The following is a 27,850-nucleotide window of genomic DNA, read 5'->3' as shown; positions in this document are numbered from 1 at the left end:
ATGATCCGGCGGTGTCTGTCTTTTTAAGCATGCATAAACATGCGGTCGGCCACATATTTGTGTACCTCTAAATAGAAGGACACCACTGAACAGAGGTCAGAAACTGTTGCCTCATTACAGTGAATGGACCCATTGGAGATGGATTTCATCTGAATCTCGTCATTCGCAGATATCGATGGAAACCCCAATGTAAGTGCATAGCGTAGAACACAAGATAAATGTGATCAAAAATGTTATCTAAAATGTTCCTAATAAAAGCTTCAACTCTATCCACAAGAAAGAAAGCCACCACTCAAGTCCATCATCTGTCAATGGAACTATAGGGGCTTCCATTTTACTGGCATTACAAAAGCTCTGGAAAAGCGCTATGGCTCCTCGCCGCACCAAACAAATCCAGATAATTCTGCGCTCTAAATCTAAATGCCCTCTTCCTTCTGAGCCCCACTGGGCCTAAACCACATTTGTCGTCCACATGTTTGTCATTTCTGTAACGATGAGAGCCCACTTAATTTGCTGGTGCATGTCTACAAAAACACGAGCTGGGTATAATGTACAATGCACTACAATGTACTGGGCACTACACTGGCAAATTTGCAATTTTCACTCAGCAACATCCACTGCTCGAGAGATGTAGTTTCCAAATTGGTGTCACTTGTGGGGGTTTCTGCTGTTTTGGCATGTCAGGGGATCTTCAAATGTGACATGGCATCCGCAATCTATTCCAGCCAAAATTGAGCTTCAGTATTCAGTTGGCGCTCCTTCCCTTCTGAGCCTTGCCATGTGCCCAAACAATAGTTTTCCACCAAATATGGGGTATTAGTTTATTGAGGAGAAATTGCACAACAAATTTTGCAGTCCATTTTCTCATATTACCCTTGTGAAAATAAAAAATTAGGGGCAAAACAAACATTTTTGCAGGAAAAATGTATTTTTTCATTTTCACGGCTCAACGTTATAAAATTCTGTGAAGCACCTGTGGGTTCAAGGTGCTCACCACACCTCTAGATAAGTTCCTTGAGGAGTCTAGGTTCCAAAATGGGGTCACTTGTGGGGGGTTTCTACTGTTTAGGTACATTAGGGGCTCTGCAAACACAACATGGTGTCGGCTATGTATTCAAATCAGTTTTGCGTTCCAAAAGTCAACTGGTGATCCATCCCTTCCGAGCCCTGCAGTGTAACCAAACAGTAGTTTTCCACCACATATACGGTATCAGCGTACTGAGGAGAAATTGCATAACAAATTACATGGTCCGTTTTCTCCGGTTATACTTGTGAAAATGCAAAATTTGGGGCTAAATTAACATTTTTGTAAAATTTTCATTTTTCCTTCCACATTGCTTTATCTCCTGTGAAGCACCTGAAGGGTTTTTAAACATATTCAATGTGGTTTTGAGCACTTTGAGGGGTGCAGTTTTTAGAATGGTGTCACTTTTGGTAGTTTCTGTTGTATAGGCCCCTCAAAGTCACTTTAAATGTGATGTGGTCCCAAAACAAATTGGTTTTGTGAATTTTGTTGGAAAATTTAGAAATTGCTGATAAAATTTAAATCCTTCTAACTTCATAACAAAAAAAATTATGTTTCAAATATGATGCTTACGTAAAGTATCCACGTGGTAAATGTTATTTATTAACTATTTTGTATGATATAACTATCTGGTTTAAGGGCATAAAAATAAAAAATTCTGATATTTTCACAAATAAACGCAAAAAATATCTGTCTAAATTTACCACTTACACGAAGTACAATGTGTCACGAAAAACAATCTCAGAATCACTGGGATCCATTGAAGCATTATTACCACTAGTGATGAACGCAAATTCTCGTTACTCGAGTTTGTCGAGGGTGCTCGAGTGACATGTTCGAGTCCCTGCAGCCAAATGTTTTGCAGCTGTTGGACAGTCATAAAACATGCGGGGAATGCCGTGTTTGTCAGGCAATCCCTGCATGTTTTGTGGCTGTCCAACAGCTGCAAAACATGCGGCCTTGGGGACTCAAACATGTTACTTGAGCACCCGTGATACTCTGTGCATACCCGAGCACTCTAGGCAAACTCGAGTAACGAGCACTTGTGTTCATCACTAATTATCACATAAAGTGACACTGGTCAGAATTGTAAATTTTGGCCTGGCCATGAAGGTGAAAACAGGCTCAGGCTATGTGCCCACGTAGCAGATTTGATGCAGAGCGTTTTTGCCTCTCTCTGGCAGAAAAAAACGCATACAGATTTACATGCGTTTTTTCTGCCAGAGAGAAGCGTTTTTTCAGCGTGGCATGGATTTATAATGTGTGAACAACTGATGCTTTAAATGCAGCATCAATAGTAAAAAGAATTAAAATGTTAAAACTAAAAAAAAACCTGTATATTCACCTCTCCGGCGGCCCCCAGTCTGCTCCCGGCGACGTCCTCTCTCTTAGCTGATGGTCACGCGACCATCACCTGACCGCCGATGTCAGCGGTCGCGTGACCATCAGGTGACTAAATGACGTCACCGCAGGTCCTGACAGTACACAGCGGGACACCAAGCAGAGAGGACGTGGCCGGAAGCAGACCGGAGAGCAGATCGGGGGCCGCCGGAGAGGTGGATATGCAGGTTTTTTTTTTTTTTACTTTTTTATTTCTTTTTTCACCGCGTGGTAGCCGGGATGAAGAGGAGTTGTTGTCTCCTCTTCATCCCAGGTACCACACGCACCGTAATTACACTGCAAATTCGCGGCCATTGAATTTAATTGAAACGCAGCAAATCCACATGTACCTGCGGGTTTGCTGCGTTTCAATGTTCCTCAATGGCCACGAATTTGCAGTGTAATCGCGGTAGAAATGGTCATGCTGCGTTTTGCAACGCAATGCGAATTCGGCGCGCTAATTAGCGCATCATGTGCACAGCGCATCCGAATTCACATTGCTTTACATGGCAGACGGTTTTACAAGCGTTTTCGTGGCCGTAAAAACGCCGCAAAAACGCTATGTGGGCACTTAACCTCAGGTGTAAAGGGGTTAAAGGGAATCTGTCACCACATTTGACCTATGTAAACTATTATTATGGGCATACAGGTTATAGACTGCTGAGGAGAGTGATACATGTGTGCCTCATATCAGATGCCTTGTTGTTGAGAAATCATCTTTTATCACTTTATGTAAATTATCTCTTCCAGGCTATGGGGAGAATGCTGCCTGGAAGATAACTCCGCCTCCAGAGCTTATTTTAAATAAAAGGGGGAGTTAACAGTGTGAGACAAGTAACTAAGACAGAACTGGAAAAAAGAAATTTGACTTCTTGCAAACACATTTTTTGCAGCTCTCTGAGCTCTGCTGTTATGCAACATTATTGCTGCACTGTCTGCCTGTGAGATGGAAGCTGAGAGGAAGCTGCAGATGTGTCAGGTATAATCACACACAGCTCTGCAGTGAGATCAGGAGAGCTGAGAGCAGCCATTACACATCACACTGGTAACTCCCCTTCATGTAATATAAGCTCTGGAGGCGGAGTTATATTCCAGGCAACATCCTCCCCATAGCCTGGAAGAAGTCATTTATATAAAGTGATAAAAGATGATTTATTAAGAACAATGCATGTGATATGATTTTATCAAAATAACAGCAAGCAGTCTAGTAAGTGATTCATCACTGGAATCAGAGTCTCTGCCACTTCATCATGCTGCTTTCAGATGGGGTAGCAAAGACCTGGTGACAGATTGCTTTTAAGGAATTGGATGTTCCTCGTAAATACAGCAAGTCCGAGAGATCTTTTTGTTCATATATGCAGTTTGCATTGTGAAATCTGTGACAGATCCGCTATAATCTATAATAGAATATGGAATTGCATTGGCTTTCCTAGCTGCTATACTATCACAGTGTTTCACAAGTCTTTCAAAGAGGTTTTACTAAGCAACGAGAAGATTGTGCACCGGTGGGGTGGATTGGAAAAAAGGAGCACATAGGAAATGATTACAATGTGTGGGCTGCAGCGTAAATGAAAAACAACTGTCTGCTGGTGGACAGCACATATCTGGCCAGCGCAGAAGTGCACAGCTGGCGGATTCTGGCTATGCGAGGTGACTGCAGGGCACTGATGTTTGTTTCCCTGCAAGCTAGTCCCCTCGTTTCTGTTACTCCATTGAAATGAGTGCTTTTAAACCTTATTTTAAAAATGATTTACTAACTGAATCAGTTCAGATGTTTGCCCACAGTCTGCCAATTCTGGCCACAAAAATGTGTACAGAAAGCTGCCACAACGAAGCTTATTATCAAGCATCACCATAGAGTCTCTTAAAACCTCAGGGTTTGGTATAATCAGTATTTTTTTAGAGCCTTAGCGCTTTGTCTCTTGCATTATATAACCTATTTAACGTACCAATGCAAGAGCAAATGACAAACAAGACATATGGTTATTGGGGGTTTACAGAAAGATTAGGCTGCTAGTGCACATTGTGAACAGCCAAGGTCAAGTATATAAGTATCTCCTCTTGCTAGCCTTCCATATATTACATGTTGCCTGTTGGCCCCCTCTTGCCCCCATTAGCTGGACCATTGCCAGGACAGTGTTTCGCTTTGACTGCTAGAATTGGACAGAGTGAACTGTTATGGGTGGGAAGGACATGTAGCTCTGTGGATATATCCATGTATTGTTTATTTCTCCTGCCCATATGTCAAAGACTTGACAGGAAAAGTAACTACCATTACAACTGTAATTCTTTCCTTTCTATGATGATGTTGTCCATGTTGTGAGGGAGCATCAACTGAAAGGACTCAAGCCCAATTTGTGGAAACCCAAGACGATTTATAAGCTCATCAGAACAAAAGACTTGGTGGAGTCTATTCCAGGGCTGACTGCCACTACTTTAGGGATTTTAGAGACTTATGTGCCTTCTGGTAGGCTAACCAATGGACAAAAGGACTTGTTATTAGTGGCTATATCATGGGTTGAATGGTGGGGTCTGAATGAAGTCTACCTCTTATCGTCAATTTATGTACTCCAGCAACCTGTGTAAGGCCCAGTACAGCCCAAAGGTGCAACTTCACAGAACAGACATGTTTAGAAGTGCCGCTTTGCTCAGGGTCTGTTAGATGCCCAGGAACACAAACTCAATCACTCTGTACCCAAGAGCTGATTATTGTATTATTAGGTACCTCGTCACCTGTGTTAGGGACACTATATGGCTAGCCAGTACTTTCCTCGTCTCGCTAAGAGAAAGCTGATCCAAAGCTGCTCAGAGACTATTCCATTTTGGACAGTCTTCATGTGGTAGAAGAGGATTAACACCCCTCTCCTTCCCCCTCTCCCCTTCCCGAGTCTGCTTCTGGCTCTGGATCTCCTCCTCCCTATTCCCTTCATCCTACTCGCCACCACTCATCACCGTCTGTAATGCTCAATTGTCTGACTTCTCTATACTGTAAGTATGTGGGGTTGTTAGTGTAACATGCGTTCTGATACGTCGTGAAGGGAATCTCTGCTATATGTCGTACTTTTCTGCTATGACGTATTATGCATAACATCTAATGACACAGATTAACACAGACTATAATCAGTTTTATTTGGGAACTGGCGCCATTGGAAGGCATTTATAGGGTTTGTTTGCTCCTACTCCTCTACTGTCTGTGGAAGACTGAGAACTTTTGACATTGAGAAATGCAATACACTGGAAAAAAACATAGATAATGTAAAGTGTAGATTAAGTTGTCTCCTTCCTGTTTGCAGCCGGCTGCTGTTTCTATGATTGTCCTGTTTTTTCCTGTGCATAGTCAATGAGTACTTTCAAGAACAACTGACAACACTTCAGTACTGCTGATCCTCATGAATAATAGGAAGCGTTGCCCAGCCCTCCTCTTTTGTTAGTTGGCTCCAGTGTTATATGCTGTGTATAATCCTATTTGTTTGTGAGAGTACAATGAATCTGCCTCTTTGAGGACTGGACAGATCATATGGGATAAGAAAGTATCTATCTATCTATTATCTACTCTATCTACTCTATTATCTATCTATCTATCTATCTATCTATTATCTACTCTATCATTTACCTATCTATTATCTATCTATCTATCTATCTATCTGTCTATCTATCTATCTATCTATCTATCATCTATCTATCTATCATCTATCTATCTATCTATCTATCTATCTATCTATCTATCTATCTATCCATCTAAAGCATGGTAGGGCATATAGAGAAGTGAGTCAATAGAGTTAGGGTCCATCCATTGAGGCCATCTTGTGGCTGGTGGATTGTTTTTACATTTTTTGATCAAAAATATTATGTTGCAATAGTGGAATTTGTGTATATATTTATTTTACTCACTTACGGTATATAGCGCCAATAATTCCATAGCACTTTACAGACATGATCTCATTCATTATAGGCTGCTGTTGTATATACGTATGTTTATTTAAATGATGTCTATTTACCATCTGTCTACATTTCTATTATCTATTTTTGAGCATTATAATATAGGAATACCGCTGTACAGTGAAATCATATTACAGATTTTTAGCACATTGTTGAAAAATATTTACAATTTGTGATACAACATGTTGAATTTGATCATTCTTTTATATGTAAACTTTAGCAATTGACTTAGGGCAAATTCAGTTACCTACGTTCTCTTCTGTAAATATTAGGACATGTGTGATTCTACCCAGCAATGTGAGCAGCCAGCTTCCTTTTCTAATGTACTCGGAGAACGGCTGTGTTTGTTCTTTTCGGAAATGCCTCACTTGTGGTCTGTCTGCTGCTGCTCACCAGACTTCTTCTCCACTATTCAGTAGTATGGCATGTTTATCTAGTGGGTATCTTATATTGTTTTCAGACCAATTTAACATAACATACTGCACATACTCTTATACTTGATTCTTTTAGGAATGACTGCCTGGAATGATAAGTGCAGATTGGAATTATCTACAAGAGGATCTGCTCAACTATTAGGTCTCATCTAATTTTGGGTACACTGACATTCAGGGACCCAGTGCTGCGGCATTTTGGCACTAGGTATTAATGCTGTTTACTTTCCAGTTACAGTCAACATCAAACTCAGGTCTGTCAGAACTAGAGTCAGCTGTGATCCTGAGTCAGGGATGTAATGTCCCATATTGCTGTTACATGTACAAGTAACATATGGTACCATTAAACAGAATAAAACCACTACAACCCAATATGATGCAGAATTTGTCCTGATTCTTAATTCTTTAAGAATAAGTAAAACTTTATTATAATTTGTTAGTCTTGCTGCTTCAGGAATAAAGTACTGAAATTATAGTTTGTTAATATTTGTTAATGCTGATTTGCATTGGGACTTACCCTATGTGCTTTTTCCTCAGTTCAATGGTTTTCTCCTTGCAGTATGGCTCACACATTTCTGCTCCTGTCAATCTCCACCTGGCAAAGAACTGCAGATCAGCTGAGCTCCCAGGACTCTTGTGTGACCACAGGCTGTGAGGTGTGAGAGCTGTTCTCTTGCTTTATGCTCTCACCCTAGATATATGTCAGCTGAGTTTTCTAAGGACACTGCCTCTTCCACTCCCCTCTCACGCCTCTGCCTGGCATTAACTCCTCCAATGATGATAGGCTAGCAAATGGTTAACTTTTCCAACTTTTGTTCTAGCTGAGGACATAAAAACGGTAACATATGCCTATGTAATGTCTACTACACCATTATTGCACATACCCCATGAATATATTTTTATAAGTACAAATGTCCTGCTGGCTGTTCAGTAGTTAATTTAAATGATTAACTTACAAACTTTGTATTATTGTGCTTTCTTAACTATTTTACCCTTTTGTGAATAGACTTTACCCTGATAACAGCTCTATAGTGAGTTCTTGTTTATATACAGTATATTCTCTTCTGGTGGGATTTCAGTGACATAGTATTAATGAAAACTGGGGATGGGCAAACATGCTTAGTGATACTCGTATATTACTTGAGTATCTGGGTGCTCGGATTTGAAGCTCGAATCCCCGCATGTTTGGTGGTATATAACACCCCAAAAAAAGCATTGACATTTTTTTCTGGTATCAATTAGTCATCCTTAGAGTATTATGTGCTTTGTGTTACATTACGGTGGTATATAACACTCCAAAAAAGTGTTGAAAAAATCTAGAAATTAGAAAATGTGCAAGGAGTCTGGTAAGGGATGGGAAAGTGTTGATAATGGTGCATGCAGACGCCGAGGACGTTGGACTGGTGTGACTACACCTGTGGCTGGAACAAAAGAAACATGCCCATCCACGACACATAGGTTCCTGTCCCACTTTACATGGAGGTACACCAGTGCAAACAGCTGGTCAGTTGGATAGCGGATGATGCTTCCAGCATGCTTGGTAGCACCACCCAGTCTTCTACACAGTCCAGTCTCACCAGCCAACCATCTGGATCACTTAATCCTCTCCCTGATACTCCCTCCTCTCACCATGTTGAATCCCAGGAGACTAGTGATCCCACATTAGGACACTCTGAGGAGCTTTTTACAACATAATTTCTTAATTGTGGCAGAGACAGGAGGAGATGCTGTTTAGTGATGCACAAAATTTAGAGCAGCCACGACCACAAGAAGATGACAGTGGGGAATGGCAAATTTTGTCTAAGGAGGAAGATGATGATGAGACACAGTTGCCGATAAGACAGGTTGTTGTTAAGTCACAAAGTCAGGAGGACCAGGGCGTGGTGGTGGATGACCAAGTCATTGACCTAACCTGGGAAACTGGCATACAGAGCGAGGCCAGCAGCGCTGAGGGGGCAGGATCAACAGCACTAAAACAGGCAGGAAGAGGCAGTGTGCTGACCAGAGGGAGAATGAGGCACTACAGTTGGTGCCTTCAAGGATGTATGGATGACCCTGCTTGTAAATTTTGGCAGGCTTTGCACTGTGTGCAGAGCTTTTATGAGTGTAGGAGTACCATAACTACACTTTTTTCACAATATTTGAATGAGGCACTACCGTTGGTGCCTTCAAGGGTGTATGGGTGTCCCTGCTTGTAATTTTTGGCAGGCTTTGCACTTAGTGCATAGTCTTTATGAGTCTAGGAGTACTACTTCATGACAATTTGAACATTATGTGTATGAGGCCCTCCTTTATGTCTAATACAGGGTATATCTGAGTCCCTCTTCCATCTAATTTTTGGCAGTTCTTGCTTCCTTCATGGATTAGACTGAAATTTCCATTTTTTTTAAATAAAACATTAATAAAAATGAATACAAATTTAAATCTTGGTTTACTTGCCTTATATACAAGTCATTATGCAGGAAAGAATGATTCTTCTTAACTTTTTTTCCTGTAAACTCCAATTTCTTGTTGATTTTGAATGCTTTATAGTCAGTCCTTAAAGTGGAATAAAAGTATGACACCATTGTTCTCAGCAGAGATCTGGGAGTAAGAGATGCTTCCAGGGAACTTCACCAAGCAGTTCTCCTTCCATTCAGAACTTTTTTCATCCATTTCAACATTTTCACTGCCCCCAGACCTATAGGGTCTGTCGGAAAAATGCTTGGATTTCCCATTGACTCCCGTTATATTCATTACTCGAAATAAGCATCTGAGCATTAGGAATTGTTCAGTTCAAGTAACGAGCATCCGAACATTTTAGTGCTCACTCATCCCTATTGACAACCCAAATTAGAACTGAATCCCAGTATTAGAAGCTTTGCACTGCCTTTTTATTCAGATACTCAAGGGAAAACAATAGAATCTGAACAAATAGTAAAACAGGAATAAAAAAGCTGATCAGATCCATCAAAAAGTAGATGCACAAAATAGATTTACAGTTATTTGCTGAATTGTCTAAAGTATTCAAAATACTTTCTATTGTATTTGTCACCATCTTGTATAGCTGTATTGTATGTAATGAAAGCAGTGATGGATTGAACTAAACGTTAAAAACATCTGGAGCACCGTGGGGCACTAAGGTAATTGTGCTGGTCAGGGTTGCCAGGTTGACTTTTTATGTTTTCTGAACAGCTTATCAAAAAATCACAGACAGACAATATCTTTTATGAACTCATTGGAAAACCATAATAAATCATTATAATTATAGGCAGGGTCAGACTGGGGTGTCTGTTGCCCACAGGAGGGATTGACTTTAGGGGCCAACCCTACAGCTATATGCAAATACCTGTAAGCCGTTATCCCCGCTATAGTGGAGCGTCGACTGTAAATAAAGGTGGCTCCTGTGCATCTACTGTGTGCCACCATAACTGGGATGTAAGGAAAATATATGTAAAAGGGCACCACTCAAATGGATATTTGGGATCAAACTGTCGCATACAGTGGGGAAAAAAAATATTTAGTCAGCCACCAATTGTGCAAGTTCTCCCACTTAAAAAGATGAGGTCGGCCTGTAATTGACATCATAGGTAGACCTCAACTATGAGAGACAAAATGAGAAAACAAATCCTGAAAATCACATTGTCTGATTTGGAAAGAAATTTTTGTTCAAATTTTGGTGGAAAATAAGTATTTGGTCAATTACAAAAGTTCATCTCAATTCTTTGTTATATATCCTCTGTTGGCAATGACAGAGGTCAAACGTTTTCTGTAAGTTTTCACAAGGTTGGCACACACTGTTGCTGGTATGTTGGCCCATTCCTCCATGCAGATCTCCTCTATAGCAGTGATGTTTTGAGGCTGTCGCTGGGCAACAAGGACTTTCAACTCTATCAAAAGGTTTTCTATAGGGTTTAGATCTGGAGACTGGCTAGGACACGCCAGGACCTTGAAATGCTTCTTACGAAGCCACTCCTTTATTGCCCTGGCGGTGTGCTTGGGATCATTGTCATGCTGAAAGACCCAGGCACGTTTCATCTTCAATGCCCTTGCTGACGGAAGGAGGTTTGCACTCAAAATCTCATGATACATGGCCCCATTCATTCTTTCATGTACACGGATCAGTCGTCCTGGTCCCTTGGCAGAGAAACAGCCCCAAGGCATGAAGTTGCCACCCCCATGCTTCACAGTAGGTATGGTGTTCTTTGGATGCAACTCAGCATTCTTTCTCCTCCATAAACGATGAGTTGTGTCTCTACCAAACAGTTATACTTTGGTTTCATCTGACCATATGACATTTTCCCAATACTCTTCTGAATCATCCAAATGCTCTCTAGCAAACTTCAGATGGGCCCGGACATGTAATGGCTTAAGCAGGGGGACACGTCTAGCACTGCAGGATCTGAGTCCCTGGCGGCATAGTGTGTTACTGATGGTAGCCTGTGTAACGTTGGCCCCAGCTCTCTGCAGGTCATTCACTAGGTCCCCCCGTGTGGTTCTGGGATTTTTGCTCACCGTTCTTGAGATTATTTTGACCCCACGGTGTGAGATCTTGTGTGAGGCCCCAGATCGAGGGAGATTATCAGTGGTCTTGTATGTCTTCCATTTTCTAATTATTGCTCCCACAGTTGATTTCTTCACATCAAGCTGCTTGCCTACTGCTGATTCAGTCTTCACAGCCTGGTGCAGGGCTACAATTTTGTTTCTGGTGTCCTTCGACAGCTCTTTGGTCTTCACCATAGTGGAGTTTGGAGTGTGACTGTTTGAGGCTGCGGACAGGTGTCTTTTATACTGATAACAAGTTCAAACAGGTGCCAGTACTACAGGTAATGAGTGGAGGACAGAGGAGCCTCTTAAAGAAGAAGAAGCCATTTATAGAGCACAACTGGCTGTAGCATATAAACAGGATCAAGTTAAAATACAACAAGATCTCTACTGTCTAAATATTCAACACTATATAGTGAGGTACCCACACATCAAATAGTTAATTAGTTAGTATGGCCATATCCTCTCCCCTGATGAAGCCAAAATAATAGTGGCGATATGCGTGGGGTCTTCCCTCCCCACTGTCTCTCTAGGTACCTACATTCAGGTGATCATCCTTTTGTGCCAACAATAGGTTGCCCATATGTTGTTCTGTAATGCATGATATTTTCCATTGCATGACAATTAGCTAGCCCATCTTCACATGTATTCAAATAACCACTGTTTTGCTGTACATTTTGATGTCTACATGAACTGATTACTAACCATTTGCTGGTATTGATGATTCCTTTTGGGCTTATCTTGTTATTCCTTATTGGATTAACATTATTTGTGTGGGTAACTCACTATAAAGTGTTGAATATTTAGACAGTGGAGATCTTGTTGTATTTTAACTTGATCCTGTTTATATGCTACAGCCAGTTGTGCTTTTTAAATGGCTTTAATCTTTCTATGTCTTTGGCTTGCCTGTCTCTTTAATAACAATGTAATATATATTAATATCCCTGAATTCGCAGACTTTTCTCTTACAACATAACTGGGATGTAATATTACGGTAGTTTGCATTAAAGGGGTTCTTTGATGAAAACAAGTTATCACCGATCCGCAGGTTAGGTAGGTGATAAATTATTGATCAGTGGAATACAACTATTGGAAACCACGCCCTTTTATCCCTGATGGGGAACTATACTGCCCATTTTAAAATGGAGTGGCAGGTCAGATGTCTGATCACAGCTCCATTCATCCTCTTTGGGGGTGCCAGAAAAAGCCAAGTGAAGCATTCAACACTTAGGGATTCATTGATCGAGTCAATCATGCTGCTCCATACTAAAAAGGATAAAAGTTGCACATTCTGCCAATCTGTGCCTATCCCAGCAGTCGGACACCCACCAATCAATAACTTATCACTTATCCTTAGGCCATGTTCACATGTTCAGTATGTGGTCAATATTTTACATCAGTATTTGTAAGCCAAAACCAGGAGTGTAACAATCAGAGGAAAAGTATAATAGAAACACGTCACCACTTCTGTATTTATCACCCACTCCTGGTTTTGGCTTACAAATACTGATGTAATATACTGACCAATACTGAATGTGTGAACGTGGCCTTAGGATAGGTGATTACTTGTTTTCACTGGAGAATCTCTGTAAGTGCATATTTGCTACTGTGTAATAATCACAAGACAGGGAAGGGGAAAACGTCCAAGTATTTAGTCTCTATTGTAAATAAAGCATCTTTCCCTTATTAATATCAGAGAGAATAAGTGACCTCCGTACACAATACAATCCACTATACCAAGACCAATAATGCCACATACAAGGGAGAAATACCACTACAACCATGACCAGACAACATATTACCACCACATAGTGACTGAATTGTACCACATACAAGGGAAAAATATCACCACACCATGACCAAATCACATATTCCTACCACATTGTGACCGAATAATACCACATACAAGGAAAGATAATGTCACACCATGACCAGAGCGACCGAATGATACCACATACAAAGGAGAAATACCGCCACACCAAGACTGGACAACATATTATCACCACATAGTGACCAAATAATACCACATGCAAGGGAGAAATACCGCCACATCCTTGACCAGACCATATATTAAAACTATATTGTGACCGAATAATGCCACATACCAGGGAATGATAACGCCACACCATGACCAGACCACATATTACCATCAAATAATGACTGCAAATAATACTACAATAATGATTATGAATATAACCACAAAACTAATAACACAAGTATTACCACTGGTGACTAGTGATGAGCGAGCACTAAAATGCTTGGGTACTCGTTGCTCGGGTCGAGCAAATTGGAATACTCGAGTGTTCGACCTGAGCAACAAGCCCAATGAAAGTCTATGGTAAACTCGAGCATTTTTCAGGCGGCTCCCCATGGCGGTCTGCAGAGGGCCTAAAAATTGCCCAAATCGATGGGAACAGTGCTCAATTGACATGGGAACAGCATGGGGAAGATGCCTGGAAGCATCTCTGACTCTCAGATCACTGCTGTCAACAACGTTGTCAGAGCTATTACACCACTTTTACGGACTCACAATAAAACATACAAAAACAAAACCAAAATGGATTTTCCTGGGAAATATGTTAAGGAACATCCTTTCCAGGGTAATTACTTGTATATAAGGCAAAATAAATAACCAAAAACAAAAATACACCTCCACACATTGGGCTATGTTCACACGTAGCGTTTTTGATGCGTTTTTGCACTTTTGCATTGCTTTCAATCAAGACAAATGCATTCACCAGGAAATGTCATTTTAACATTTTACAACCTTATCTGGCCATGTGGTGTGTGACACATCATCAGACACAAGCATACAGTACTGAAAAGACATGGGAACAGCATGGGGAATACCTCTGGAAGCATCTCTGACTCCCAGGTCACTGCCTAAAAGTGTGCCCATCATAAGTGATCCTTGGCGCATGCGAAAATGCCTCCTGCCATGCACCTGTCGTTGCAGACTTGCAACAATCACCATCCACGTCCTTGTCCCAGTGGAGCGTTCAGTTGTCCCTACCCCATTCCTTGGAATGCAAGCGCAAGTATGCAGGCAGCCACCCACCCACCCACCCACAGGCTGCAATACTATACTGCCAAATTTTTGACAGCTGCTTGCACTTGAAATGTGGCCTTTTAGGCTCGTGGAGGTGGAAGCTTTTCATAACCTCATGCCGGCGGCAGCCGGGTGTCCATACTCGGTCCCCAGCTGCCACTATATTTCCCGGTATCACCTCCGCCTTCCACAAGCATGGGTCCCACAACATTACCCGTGCCCTCCCCAGTGCACTTACTGGGAAGGACCTCCTAACCACAAACACGTGGACAGGTGAATGTGGCCAGGGACAGTACCACGTGTCGGTGGTGCTTTGACACACACACATCTTTCTTTGCGCATTTAATTTCTTGAATACAGAGTTGGACAATGGCCTGATCTGTAATGCGTTTTGAGAAATAACATGTATAAGCATGGCCGAGCCACATTAAAAAAGTAGCCATAGAGTGTCTAGGAACCTTCCCCCACACTTTTCTTAGCCAGGGCTGCTTTTCGGCAGGGCTGGACCGGACCTCCAGAGAACCGGAGACTCCTCCGGCGGGCCCTGGCTTTTCCTTCAGGAGAGTTCATAGTGTCGAGGTGAGGCCATGATGATGATAGAGGCCACCATCTGCTTAGTTTTCTGTACTTGGAATGCAAGTGCAAGTATGCAGCCACCCACCCACAGGCCACAACACTAAACTGCCAGATTTCTGGGCAGCTCTTTGCAGTTGAAATATGGCCTTTTAAGCTCGTAGAGGCGGAAGCTTTTCACAACCTCATGCCGGCGGCGGCCGGGTGTCCATACTCGGTCCCCAGCCGCCACTATATTTCACAGTATCGCCTCCGCCTTCCACAAGCATGGATCCCACAACATTACCCGTGCCTTCCCCAGTGCACTTACTGGGAAGGACCGCCTAACCACAAACATGTGGACAGGTGAATGTGGCCAGGGACGGTACGGAGCCAGTCCACAACTTTTTTTTGCTAAGAGTTGTATTTAGCTCGGTGAAAGGACTGGCATAGAGGGAAACTGTATCTACCCTGCATGTCATTTCTCCCAGGAAGTCCTCTAAAGCTGCTTGCACTTGAAATGTGGCCTGAACATTACTGCTGGTACTTTTCTGTGGGAATTTGCTTGCCTTCTACCAGCCTGGAATATTTCCAGCAAACTATGGTATGACGCCATGGTATTAGCACTGCCCTAAGTACTAGTAGCGAAGCCATCCCCAATTTCGTTCTCAGGAATTTTATTTGGTAGACTGAGTGGCTGCCCAAATACATTTTCTCACAAAGGAGCTGAAGATAGAGTGGCAGTAGGTGCAAGTTTCTCCAGCCTGTTAGATATTAGAGGGTGAAGGGCAGCACATTGGATCAGTGGTTAGCACTGAAGCCTTGCAGCGCTGGGATCCTGGGTTCAAATCCCAGCAAGGACAACATCTGCAAGGACTTTGTATGTTCTCCCCGTGTTTGCGTGTGTTTCCTCCGCAGTAAAAAAGCAGCCATAGAGTGTCCGGGAACCTTCCCACACACTTTTCTTAGTGAGGACTGCTTCTCGGCAGGGTTGGACGGTCCCACCAGAGAATCCTCTGGTGTGCCTTGGCTTCTACCTCAGGAGGGTTCATGATAGCACTAACTTTGCAGCTGCTATGGGGCTCTTGAGCGGGTGAGAAAGGTTAGCCCTCAGAATCAAATCCTCTGGTGGGCACAATGTTTTTCAATCTGAAACAGCTTCTCAGTGGGAGTTGTATTTCACCACAGCCATATTCTTTAGCTCGGTGAAAGGACTGGCATAGAGGGAAACCGTATCTACACCGGCTGTCATTTCTCCGTCACCAGGTTCCGCCCATTGTCACACACGACTATGCCTGGCTGTATGTTCAGCGGTGAGAGACACAGATCAGGCTGCTGTGTTACAGCTTTCAACAACTCTGCAGCGCTGGGCGGTTTGTCAATTAAGCATTAAGCATGTTATCTTCAGCACAGCCTGTTGCCGCTTGGCCAAGGAACTGCTGCAGTGCTGTCAGCTTGTGACTGATGTGGTCATTTCGGAGATGGAGGAGGAGGTGCATGAGCTGAACAATGTGATTACATTGAGGTTAAATTGGTGACGCTGTTTTTTATACTAAAGAAAGATCCTATTGTTTTGTTTTTTTTACGTTATTTTTTAAGACAAATGCATGCACCGGGAAATGTCATTTTAACATTGTACAACCTTATCTGGCAATGCGGTGTGTGACACATCATCAGACACATCCTTTTTTATTTATGATGGAGGGACTCTGAAAGTCATGAGGCCTATTTTTATAGGGACATCAGATGGCCCTTACTATTCTTAAAAGGCCAGCAGTCGGCCCTAGCTATTGCTAGAGAGCCATCAGCCGGCTATGCTTTGTTGTTCCCATTATTAACAAGTGGGTCTCCTATACTGTTATTGCGTATCCAGTGACTGCAAGGGCTGCCAAAAATTTGGGCGCAACCCAATACCCCTTTGAAGAGACATAGAGGAGGGTCTCAGTAAAAAAAATGTTCCCATTATAAAGGAGCGGGTCTCCTATAGTGGTAATGCCCATGCTGTGACTGCAAGGGCTGCCAAAATTTGGGAAAAACCCCACTAAGAATTTAAAGACACATGGAGCAGGGCCACAGTAACAAGGTACGACATGTTCCCATTAGAAAGGAGAGGGTCTGCTATACAGTTATAGGGTATGCAGTGAGTCCAACGGCTGACCAATTTTAGGAAAAACCCCACTAAGAAATTAAAGACACATAGAGCAGGGCCACAGTAACAACAAATTCCCATTAGAAAGAAGAGTATCCCATAGTGTTGGCCTATGCAGTGAATGCAAGGGCTGCCAAAAATTTGGAGGCACTTCAATGCCCCTTGGAAGAGACGTGGAGGAGGGCCTCATAAAAAAATGTTCCCATTAGAAAGTAGCGGGCCTCCTATACTTGTAATTAGAGATGAGCGTTGTTCTACTCGAACTGTTCGCCAATCTCAAATTCGAGCTGTTTTGGGCGGTGTTCGAGCCGTTCGGCGAACATGAACGATTTGAGAAAAATTCGGCTGTTCGAGGTTATGTTCGATAACTGTTCGTGCACCAAAATCATAACTGGATTTTTTCTCAGTAATGATAAAAATTAATGTTAATACGCAGTTTGAGTGTACAGCGGGGTGGGGGGAGGGGCAGGGGATGGATCTCTGCAGGAATAATGAAGATCTCCATTTTTTTTTCTCTTTCCCGCATTTGCAGTGGGGAGGTGCAGTCTGTCAGCCTATCAGCAGCGCACACACGGAGCGAACTGCTGTTTTTCACACAAGCAAGGGCATGTGTCATTGGCAGTGTATGTCACATGTCCTTGCCCTATAAGACCAAGCCATTTTCCCCGTCGCCACCATTTTCTCACTGCTGCAGCTGCGTGTTAGACGGCACCGCTGTTGCTGTGTGCGCTATACCTTGTTAATTTCAAGCCAATTTTCGCACAAATCTACAGATAGCTTGGGAGTAGGGAATAGTTGTGATTGCAGTCCTTTTAAGGACTAGGTTACAGCATTTCCTACGACTTTTATCAGGCAGGTCTGTGCTCTTAAATAGATAGATTGTGGGAGTAAAGACTAATTGTAATTGCAGTCCTTTTCAGGACTAGGTTACATCAGTTCCTATCAGTTTTTGCCAGGCAGGTCTGTGCCAGTGCTGTGCAAGTTTTTTTCACAGCATTTGGCTGAATCTAGCAAAGCTAATCCTTTTTGGCCTATTGCAGAGTGTGTTAGTCAGTGGAGTAGCCTATGTGTGTTGCAAGATATACCACCTGTGTATAGAATACCAATTTTTTTTACTGCACCTAGTGAAGTAAAATCTTTTGGGCATAGCATCATTCTATTAGTCCATCTATACTGACCTCCATCAGGTTGCAAATTGAATATAATTTTTTTCTACATCTAGCTCTGAAAAAATATTTGGGCTTCTAGCAGTGTGTGGGACTTGTTCTATTAGTCCATCTATACTGACCTCCATCAGGTTGCAAACTGAATATAATTTTTTTCTGCATCTAGCTCTGAAAAAATATTTGGCCTTCTAGCAGTGTGTGGGACTTTCTCTATTAGTCCATCTATACTGACCTCCATCAGGTTGCAAATTAAAAATAATTTTTATCTGCATCTAGCTCTGAAAAAATATTTGGCCTTCTAGCTGTGTGTGGGACTTTCTCTATTAGTCCATCTATACTGACCTCCATCAGGTTGCAAATTAAAAATAATTTTTATCTGCATCTAGCTCTGAAAAAATATTTGGCCTTCTAGCTGTGTGTGGGACTTTCTCTATTAGTCCATCTATACTGACCTCCATCAGGTTGCAAATTAAAAATAATTTTTATCTGCATCTAGCTCTGAAAAAATATTTGGCCTTCTAGCAGTGTGTGGGACTGTCTCTATTAGTCCATCTATACTGACCTCCATCAGGTTGCAAATTAAAAATAATTTTTATCTGCATCTACCTCTGAAAAAATATTTGGGCTTCTAGCTGTGTGTGGGACTTGTTCTATTAGTCCATCTATACTGACCTCCATCAGGTTGCAAACTGAATATAATTTTTTTCTGCATCTAGCTCTGAAAAAATATTTGGCCTTCTAGCAGTGTGTGGGACTTTCTCTATTAGTCTATCTATACTGACCTCCATCAGGTTGCAAATTAAAAATAATTTTTTTTCTGCATCTACCTCTGAAAAAATATTGGGCTTCTAGCTGTGTGTGGGACTTGTTCTTTTAATCCATCTATACAGACCTCCATCAGGTTGCAAACTGAATATAATTTTTTTCTGCATCTACCTCTGAAAAAATATTGGGCTTCTAGCTGTGTGTGGGACTTGTTGTATTAGTCCATCTATACTGACCTCCATCAGGTTGCAAACTGAATATATTTTTTTCTGCATCTACCTCTGAAAAAATATTGGGCTTCTAGCTGTGTGTGGGACTTGTTCTATTAGTCCATCTATACTGACCTCCATCAGGTTGCAAATTAAAAATAATTTTTTTTCTGCATCTACCTCTGAAAAAATATTGGGCTTCTAGCTGTGTGTGGGACTTGTTCTTTTAATCCATCTATACAGACCTCCATCAGGTTGCAAACTGAATATAATTTTTTTCTGCATCTACCTCTGAAAAAATATTTGGGCTTCTAGCTGTGTGTGGGACTTGTTCTATTAGTCCATCTATACTGACCTCCATCAGGTTGCAAACTGAATATAATTTTTTTCTGCATCTAGCTCTGAAAAAATATTGGGCCTTCTAGCTGTGTGTGGGACTTGTTCTATTAGTCCACCTATACTGACCTCCATCAGGTTGCAAATTCAAAATAATTTTTTGTCTGCATCTAGCTCTGAAAAAATATTTGGCCTTCTAGCAGTGTGTGGGACTTTCTCTATTAGTCCATCTATACTGACCTCCATAAGGTTGCAAACTGAATATATATTTTTTCTGCATCTACCTCTGAAAAAATATTTGGGCTTCTAGCTGTGTGTGGGACTTGTTCTATTAGTCCATCTATACTGACCTCCATCAGGTTGCAAATCGAATATAATTTTTTTCTCCATCTAACCCAGCCAATAGTTTTGGCCTAATACCACAGTTTGGCCACTCAGCTCTGCTCGGTTCCCATCCATTGTTTTTTTGTGCAAACAACTCCAGAGTTGTGAATTAGTTAACCACCAAAATGAGTGGAAAAAGGCCTGCTGCTGGTGGAAAGGGGAATAGGCGTGTTGGGAAGGGGAAAAAAGGTTGTGTCCGTGGGGTAGGTGTTAAAGCAACAGTAACATCTGCAGAAGAAAGACCATCTTCCAGCCAAACTAAAATGTCTACTTCTTTTAGCGGACAATGTGATAAGATCCCTTTCTTACGGCCACGCCAATCGCTACAAATTCCAGATGAGGCACAAAAACAGCAGGTGCTTCAACGGATATCAAGTGCTCCTTTAAGTGGGCTCTCCTCCACATCAACTTCAACATCACAAATACTCCAGTCCTCAAAGGTGTCACCCCAATCACACTTGCTTCCTCACAGCTCCCAAATCTCCAGCTGCCCGTCTGAGTATGAGGTAGAACAGATGGTTGAGTCTGCAGAGCTGTTTACTCATACTATAGCCTGGGAATCAGAGGTCGACTCCAGCGCTTCTGTGAATCCAGACGAGGAAATGATCTGCACTGATGCCCAGAATCTTTATGAGTCGGATCCAGGACCAGACGCAGAAGGTTCTGACCATAATGTAGACCCTCATTCCCAAACTGTAACTCCTGTTGGTGGAGACAATGAGGAAGACGATGATGAGACTCAAATACCTGATTGGAGCGACAACTTTAGTTTTTTGTCAGGGCAGGAACAGGTTGGCTCTGAGGACGACGGGTGTGATAACGCACAGGGTGATGATGATGAGGTTGGAGATCCCACTTACTGTCAACCCACAGTCAGCCAAGAGATGAGGTCAGCAGAGGAGGTGGAGGAAGATGCTAGTGACGACGAGGTCAGGTTGCGCCTTCCTGGACAGAGACGTAGTACTGGAAGCACGTCAACAACTGCATCCTCAAACACAACTCTGCCTCTCACCACAAGTGGTGGTGGCTCTTCAGGTCGCATGGGTGCTAAGCCTTGCATAGCCTGGGCATTTTTTCAGATCGATAAAGATGACCCAACTCGTGTTATCTGTAACATTTGTCAGCAAAAGCTAAGCCAAAAAATACATAGTTTGAGTACTTCATGCATGAACCGGCACATGGACATGAAGCATAAGTTGCAGTGGGAAGCTCAGTGTGCTACAATGCGGCCTAGCCGGCCGGGCCAACCACCGTCTGCCATATCTTGTGCATCCGCGGCTTCTTCATCCTCTGTGACTGGGGGGACAGCAGTCACACCTGTTTTGGGGCGCAGACCTGCCACCTCTTTACCCGCAACAGCCTGCGTGATTGGCAGGTCATCATTTTCTTTGGAGGTGGTAACACCAGCTGGTGTTGAGCGCTGTCCGACATCGATAGCACCACCTTTGGATCAAGGCAACCTAACATGTCCGCCTGCATCTTCCTCACAGACCGGCAGTTTGCCGGGGACACCCTTATCAACCCCGTCTAAGCACAATAGCCAGCCCTCGGTCCCTCAGATGTGGACAAGTAAAAGACCATTTCCTCCTAGCCATGAGAAAGCTAAGAGGTTGAATTTCACCATCTGCAAGCTCTTGGCTACAGAAATGCTGCCTTTCCGCCTGGTGGACACAGAGGATTTTCGAGACCTTATGTCCGTCGCAGTGCCCCAGTACCAGATGCCCAGTCGGCACTACTTCTCAAAGAAAGGTGTGCCTGCGCTCCACCAGCATGTCGCACACAACATCACCGCTTCTTTGAGAAACTCTGTGTGTGACAGGGTGCATTTCACCACAGACACTTGGACGAGTAGGCATGGACAGGGGCGTTACATGTCGCTGACTGGGCACTGGGTAACTATGGTGACAGCAGGACAAGGGGCTGCTGTCCAAGTCTTGCCGTCCCCATGAGTTGTGCGTCAATCCTCTTTATGTCAAAGTTCCTCCACTGCTTCTGCCTCCTCAACCTCCTCTCGGTCTTCCACCTGCACCCAAAGCCTGTCTGGTCATGCCACAAGCTTTCTAACTGCGCAGAAGGGATCCTGCACACCTCCTTACTATGCTGGCAGTAGGGCTCAACGTCATCAGGCGGTTTTTACTTTGAAATGTCTGGGAAATGTGAGTCACACAGCTGAGGAGTTGTGGTCAGCTCTGGAGAACCAATTTCATGAATGGTTGTCTCCACTGGACCTGAAACCAGGGAAGGCCGTGTGCGACAATGCTGCAAACCTGGGTGCGGCCCTTCGCCGGGGCAATGTCACACACGTGCCTTGTATGGCTCACGTGTTGAACCTGGTTGTCCAGCAATTTTTAGCCCACTATCCCAGACTAGATGGCCTTCTGCAGAGGGCACGGTCGCTGTGTGCTCACATCCGCCGTTCGCATCCCGCAGCTCAGCGACTTACATCTCTACAGAAGTCGTTGGGCCTGCCACTTCACCGGCTAAAATGCGATGTGCCTACCCGGTGGAATTCAACTCTGCACATGTTGCAGCGACTGTGGCAGCACCGACAAGGCCTGGTGCAATACGTTCTGACGTATAGCCTGGGCCAACGAGATCCAGAGGTGGGGCAAATCACGCTGGAGGAGTGGTCTCAGATCAGGGACCTATGCACCCTTCTGCACAGTTTTGAAATGGCGACGAAGATGTTTAGTGCTGACGATGCCATTATCAGCATGACTATTCCGGTGATTTACATGCTGGAGCACATGTTAAACAGAATTCGGAGTCAGGTGGTGGCACAAGAGGAGGTGGAGGAAGTAGAGGAGGAGGAGTTGTATGCGGAAGGGCTAACATCTGCAAGGTCCAGACGGTCGGCAGCACCAAGGCGGCAGGCATGTGAGGGTGGGGGAGATGGTTTTACCAGGGTGCATGGTAGCAGCCAAACTAGTGAGGAAGGTGCAGGAGCCCAGGAAGAAGTGGAGGACGAACTGATGAAAGACTCATCAGATGAGGGAGACCTTGATCACATTTCTGTTGTGCGAGGTTGAGGGGAGAGGACAGAGGAAGGAAGCATGATTGTTACCTCGCCACCAACACAACAGGGACTTGGTGCTCCTGGATGCGCAACACACATGAGTGCCTTCTTGCTGCACTACCTGCAACATGACCCTCGAATTGTGAGAATTAGAAATAATCCTGACTACTGGGTTGCCACACTGTTAGATCCCCGGTACAAAAGTAAATTTTCCGAAATTATTCCTGCCATAGAAAGGGATGCACGCATGCAGGAATATCAGCAGAGACTGTTGCAGAATCTTACATGTGCTTTTCCACAAAACACCAGTGGTGCACGTAGTGAATCTCACAGTTCCAACTTGCCAACCGTGGGACCGTCAAGTGTTCAGCACTCAAACCGTAACAGAACCACAGTATCTGCTGGTAACATCAATTTTGCGGAATCATTTCACCACTTTTTTAGCCCATCCTTTGCAAGGCCACAGGAGACAAGAAGTCTGACACATAGTCAACGCCTAGAGACGATGGTACAGGAGTATCTCCAAGTAAACATTGAAGCCATGACTGTGTCACTGGACCCTTGCTCTTTTTGGGCTTCCAATCTGGATAAATGGCCGGAGCTAGCCACTTACGCCTTGGAGATCTTGTCATGCCCCGCAGCCAGCGTTCTCTCTGAACGTGTGTTCAGCGCTGCTGGTGGTGTGCTGACAGATAAGCGCACGCGGCTCTCCACTGATAATGTAGACAGACTCACGTTCATAAAGATGAACAAATCATGGATCCAAAACGACTTTTCTACCCCCGTGTCATCCTGGGGAGAGTAAAAGCTTGATGATTGGTTAAAATCACCCTACCAACCGTTTTAAGCTTTCAAATTACTAATCATGTTTATCTGTATCTTGGCTGGAAAATAATTTGGGCTTTGTAGCAGTGTGCAGCACTGATTCTATTAGGCCATCTATAATAAGCTCCACCAGATTTAAAATTACTAATCATGTTTATCTGTATCTTGGCTGGAAAATAATTTGGGCTTTGTAGCAGTGTGCAGCACTGATCCTATTAGGCCATCTATACTAAGCTCCACCAGATTTAAAATTAATAATAATTTTTAGCTGCATCTAGCCCGGAAAATAATTTTGGGGCTCCGAGATGCGCAAGACACATAAGTGCCTTCTTGCTGCACTACCTGCAACATGACCCTCATATTGTCAGAATTCGAAGTAATCATGACTACTGGGTTGCCACACTCTTAGATCCCCCAAACTTTTCGATCAACCTTTTCATTTTAATAAAGACCAAAAAAATGGTCATTTTTGAAATTATAAGCATTAGCAGGTTATTAGAAACTGAAATCAAACAGTTTTCAACTCAAAACTTTATTCTAGGTGATGTTACATTTTCACATAGGACCCCTTGTTCGAAAGGAGCTTCTGAACTCTCTCGTCCATTGAATTTGTCAGGTTTTGGATGGTTTCTGCTTCAATTGTTTTGCATGAGGACAGAATACCCTCCCAGAGGTGTTGCTTAGATGTGAACTGCCTCCCGCCATCATAGACACTCCTTTTGATGATGCTCCAGAGGTTCTGAATGGGGTAGAGGTCAGGGGAGCATGGGGTCACACCATAAGTTTGTCCCCTTTTATGCCCATATCAGCCAGAGATGCAGATGTTTTATGTGCAGCATGAGATGGTGCATTATCATGCAAAAAAATGATCTTGCTGTGAAATACACGGTTCTTCTTCTTGAACCATGGCAGGAAGTGCTGTTTGAGAAAATCCACATACATTATGGAGTTCATCTTTAGCGCCTTCAGGGATCCTAAAGGGGCCGACAATCTCTCTCCCCACGATTCCAGCCCAAAACATTACTCCACCTCCTCCTTGTTGGCGCTGTAGCCGTGTTTGCGTGGGGTGTCCATCAACCAGCCATCCTCCACTCCATCCATCTGGACCATCGAGCGCTGCACGGCACTCATCCGTGAACAAAACAGTTTTGAAATCAGTCTTCATGTAATGTTTAGCCCACTGGAGCCGTTTCTGCTTGTGTGAAGTGGATAGAGGAGGTCGACAGGATGGCGTATGCACAGCTGCAAACCTCTGAAGGACCCTGCATCTTGTTGTTCTGGGGACGTTGGAGGCACCAGCAGCTTCAAAAACTTGTCTGCTGCTATGACAAGGCTTTTTTGCCGCTGCTCTTTTAACCTGACGTAATTGCCTGTAGGAAAGAGTCCTCAATTTGCCCTTATCAGCACGCACACGTGTGTACTGTGAATCAGCTACATACTTCTTGATTGCCAAGACACTTCATCCTGATCATCGCACAATGTTGATTGTAGTCATGCCTTGACCTAAACACTCCACAATTTGTTGCTTCTCAGCAGCCGACACATCCTTTTTCTTTCCCATTTTGGCAGAAAATGTAGGCTGCTTAATAATGTGAGACAGCCTTCTTAAGTAGTCTTGCCTTTCATTGGACACACCTGCCAAACTAATTAGCACAGGTGTCTGCAATTGCTTACAGTGATATAAAGAGCCCTGACACACATCACCATCAATGAGTTTAACTGACAAACAAACAAATTCTTCCCTTATCACTCCTAAACACTTTTTGCATAATAATTTGGAACACAGTGTACATGTGCTTTTCCACAAAACACCAGTGGTTCACGTAGTGAATCTTACAGTTCTAACTTGCCAACCGTGGTCTGTATGGAGTTGTTCAATAAAGGGCCCAAAATTAAGATAACATAGATGGGAGAGGTCTCTATGAATAGGAATTCCTAAGTATTTGATACCCTGTGAGGGCCAGGCAAAGGGAAAGTTGGACTGGATGGAATCCTATATGGATTTGGGGAGGGAGACATCGAGGGCCTCAGACTTCGCTGCATTGATTTTAAAATTTGACCATGTAACAAAGTGATCTATTTCAGCCATAACAGCATGGATGGATATATGTGATTGAGTGATATATACTAGGACATCATCAGCAAATAGAGAGCACTTGTACTCGGTGCCTCCCACCTCAATCCACCTAATATTGGGGTTATGGCGAATTGATGAGAGCAGGTGCTCCGTCACTAGGATGTATAAGAGAGGGGACAGAGGACATCCCTGCCTTGTCCCATTGGTGATTGTGAAAGGTGATGAAAATGTTCTGATGCACCCCCTGGGCCTTGGGACACCCGGAGCCGGACCCTTTTTGGTGGATGCTGGTGGTTGTAGTCTTCGTGGCGGCGACCCGGTTCCGTGGCTCAGGGTGGTCAAACCAGTGGCGGAACTATTTATGTGGTTTTGATGTTTAAATGTCCGACTACGCCACCCGTGGATTGCGGTCAGAGTAAACCGCCGCTGCAGGGCAGACCGCTGAGGCTGGTGTTGTGGGTGCAGCAGAGCGTAGCATAACTCCCCACGGGAGGAGTATAGTCTCAGGGCAGTGTATGCGGAGGATGGGGGTGATGGTGCAGGGCAGCAGCAGTAACGACATGGAGTCAGTGATGCAGTTCAGGGCCTTTACTCACAGTTCTTATTATCCAGACCACGTCTGCAGGTAACGGCTGCCCACGTCGTACTGTGCTCACCAGGTGAGGGGCTCAGACAACTCCCAGATAACTTTGGAGCGCTTCACAGGACCCCCTTTGTGTGTCCTTTGTCTGGCCTTTCTTACCAACCCTTCTGTCCGGCTGCCTCGGGCCTCCTCTTGGTAAACTTGGCGCCAGTTTCCCTGACCCTATGTGGTGCCTTCCTAGCGGGTGTAGCGAGGGGCTGCGCCACATAAAATGTCAGAGCCTCCGGTTTCTAGCTGAGGGTGGTTTCCTGCCTCCACTAGTTTCGGGGACCGGTCTCCCCCTTTGGCCTGACCCCTCCACGCAGGTGGATTCGGGCGTGCGGTGGCGACTCGCCCGTCCGCACCCCTGGGATCCCTTCATTCCTCGTTCCTGGAGCCTTCTCCGCTCCTCTTCCTTCCTTCTCCCTCTTCCAGGCCTGGGCCTCTGTTACTAGGCCCGCCTCCGGAGCAGAGCTCATGCAGAGCCCCTGCTCCCTGCCACTTCTGCTCAGACTTCTCTGCACTGAACTAAGATGGTGCCCACCTTTTATACTCCCTTCTCAATGCACCCAGGAACTGCTTCCTCCCTGCTCCTGCACTACAGGGTTCCCCTTCCTCAGTGTTCCCTCCCCCCACTCCAGCCAGGGACAGGGACTGTCGTGCCCATCTCAGAGGCATATTGGTCGCCCTGCCCCACGGCAATGTGGTGTAATGCATGCAGGTGTCGGGTCCTGATCCACACTCCATCCTTACCGGAGAGTGAGATATCACACCTCTGGGTGAGGTGCAATACCTCTGTAGCAACCGAGCCCTCAGGGTGCTACAGTTCCATTTATCTTCAGCCTAGGTGACGTATTGCGATACAGGGCCGTGATTTTGGCTATAAAAGGGTCCCCTAGACCCCTACCCCAAGCTTTTTAAGAGAATCATATATGGCGTGCCAGGAGACTCTATGGAATGCTTTCTCAGCATCCAACGAGATTATCTAATTACAAATTTTTAACTGCATCTAGCCCAGGAAATACTTTGTGCCTAGTAGCAGTGTCTGCTAGTCAGCGGATTATCCTGGCTGTTAAGCAAGCTACACCACCTGTAGTTTGGACACTTAATTTTTTCAAAGGAAATGCTTCGGGACCACGGGATACTCAGTGAAGAGCATCAGGAGGCACCCCAAGGCATAGGGGCTGGGACTGGCAGTAGGATGCCTTGCGGTGGACAGCCGAGCTCGATCCTTATAAAAGCTTTTTAACTGCAGCAGCTTTAGTGGACGCTACTGGAGCTGGAATTACGCGGCTGCTGGCATGAGACTTGCCCTCCAATAGATCCTTGTAAATGGATTTAAAGTGTATTCATTCAAATTAGAGAGACAATTTAAATTAAAAAGCTTAGAGCTGCCTCCACC

General features: G+C 44.0%; 1 protein-coding gene and 1 long non-coding RNA gene across 2 annotated transcripts in view; one reads left to right on the top strand and one right to left on the bottom strand.

Moving 5' to 3' along the window:
- The window catches only part of ETNPPL (ethanolamine-phosphate phospho-lyase), a 47,649-nt gene extending 40,163 nt beyond the window's left edge, over positions 1-7,486 (bottom strand). The window contains exon 1 of the mRNA XM_073640946.1: positions 7,292-7,486. Within this exon, the coding sequence (XP_073497047.1) occupies positions 7,292-7,347 (56 nt within the window). The 5' untranslated portion in view covers positions 7,348-7,486. The remainder of the gene's footprint in view (positions 1-7,291) is intronic.
- Positions 5,172-27,850, top strand: part of LOC141154672 (uncharacterized) — a 344,314-nt gene continuing 321,635 nt past the window's right edge. The window contains exon 1 of the long non-coding RNA XR_012247460.1: positions 5,172-5,392. This is a non-coding gene — a long non-coding RNA (uncharacterized lncRNA). The remainder of the gene's footprint in view (positions 5,393-27,850) is intronic.

This window comes from Phyllobates terribilis, unplaced genomic scaffold, assembly GCF_046119375.1.
Source record: "Phyllobates terribilis strain yellow unplaced genomic scaffold, ASM4611937v1 Scaffold_1__5_contigs__length_1240528914, whole genome shotgun sequence".
Classification (NCBI taxonomy): Eukaryota; Metazoa; Chordata; class Amphibia; order Anura; family Dendrobatidae; genus Phyllobates; species Phyllobates terribilis.
The sequence above is the reverse complement of the archived record's forward strand: the minus strand, read 5'-3'. Positions and strand labels throughout refer to the sequence as shown.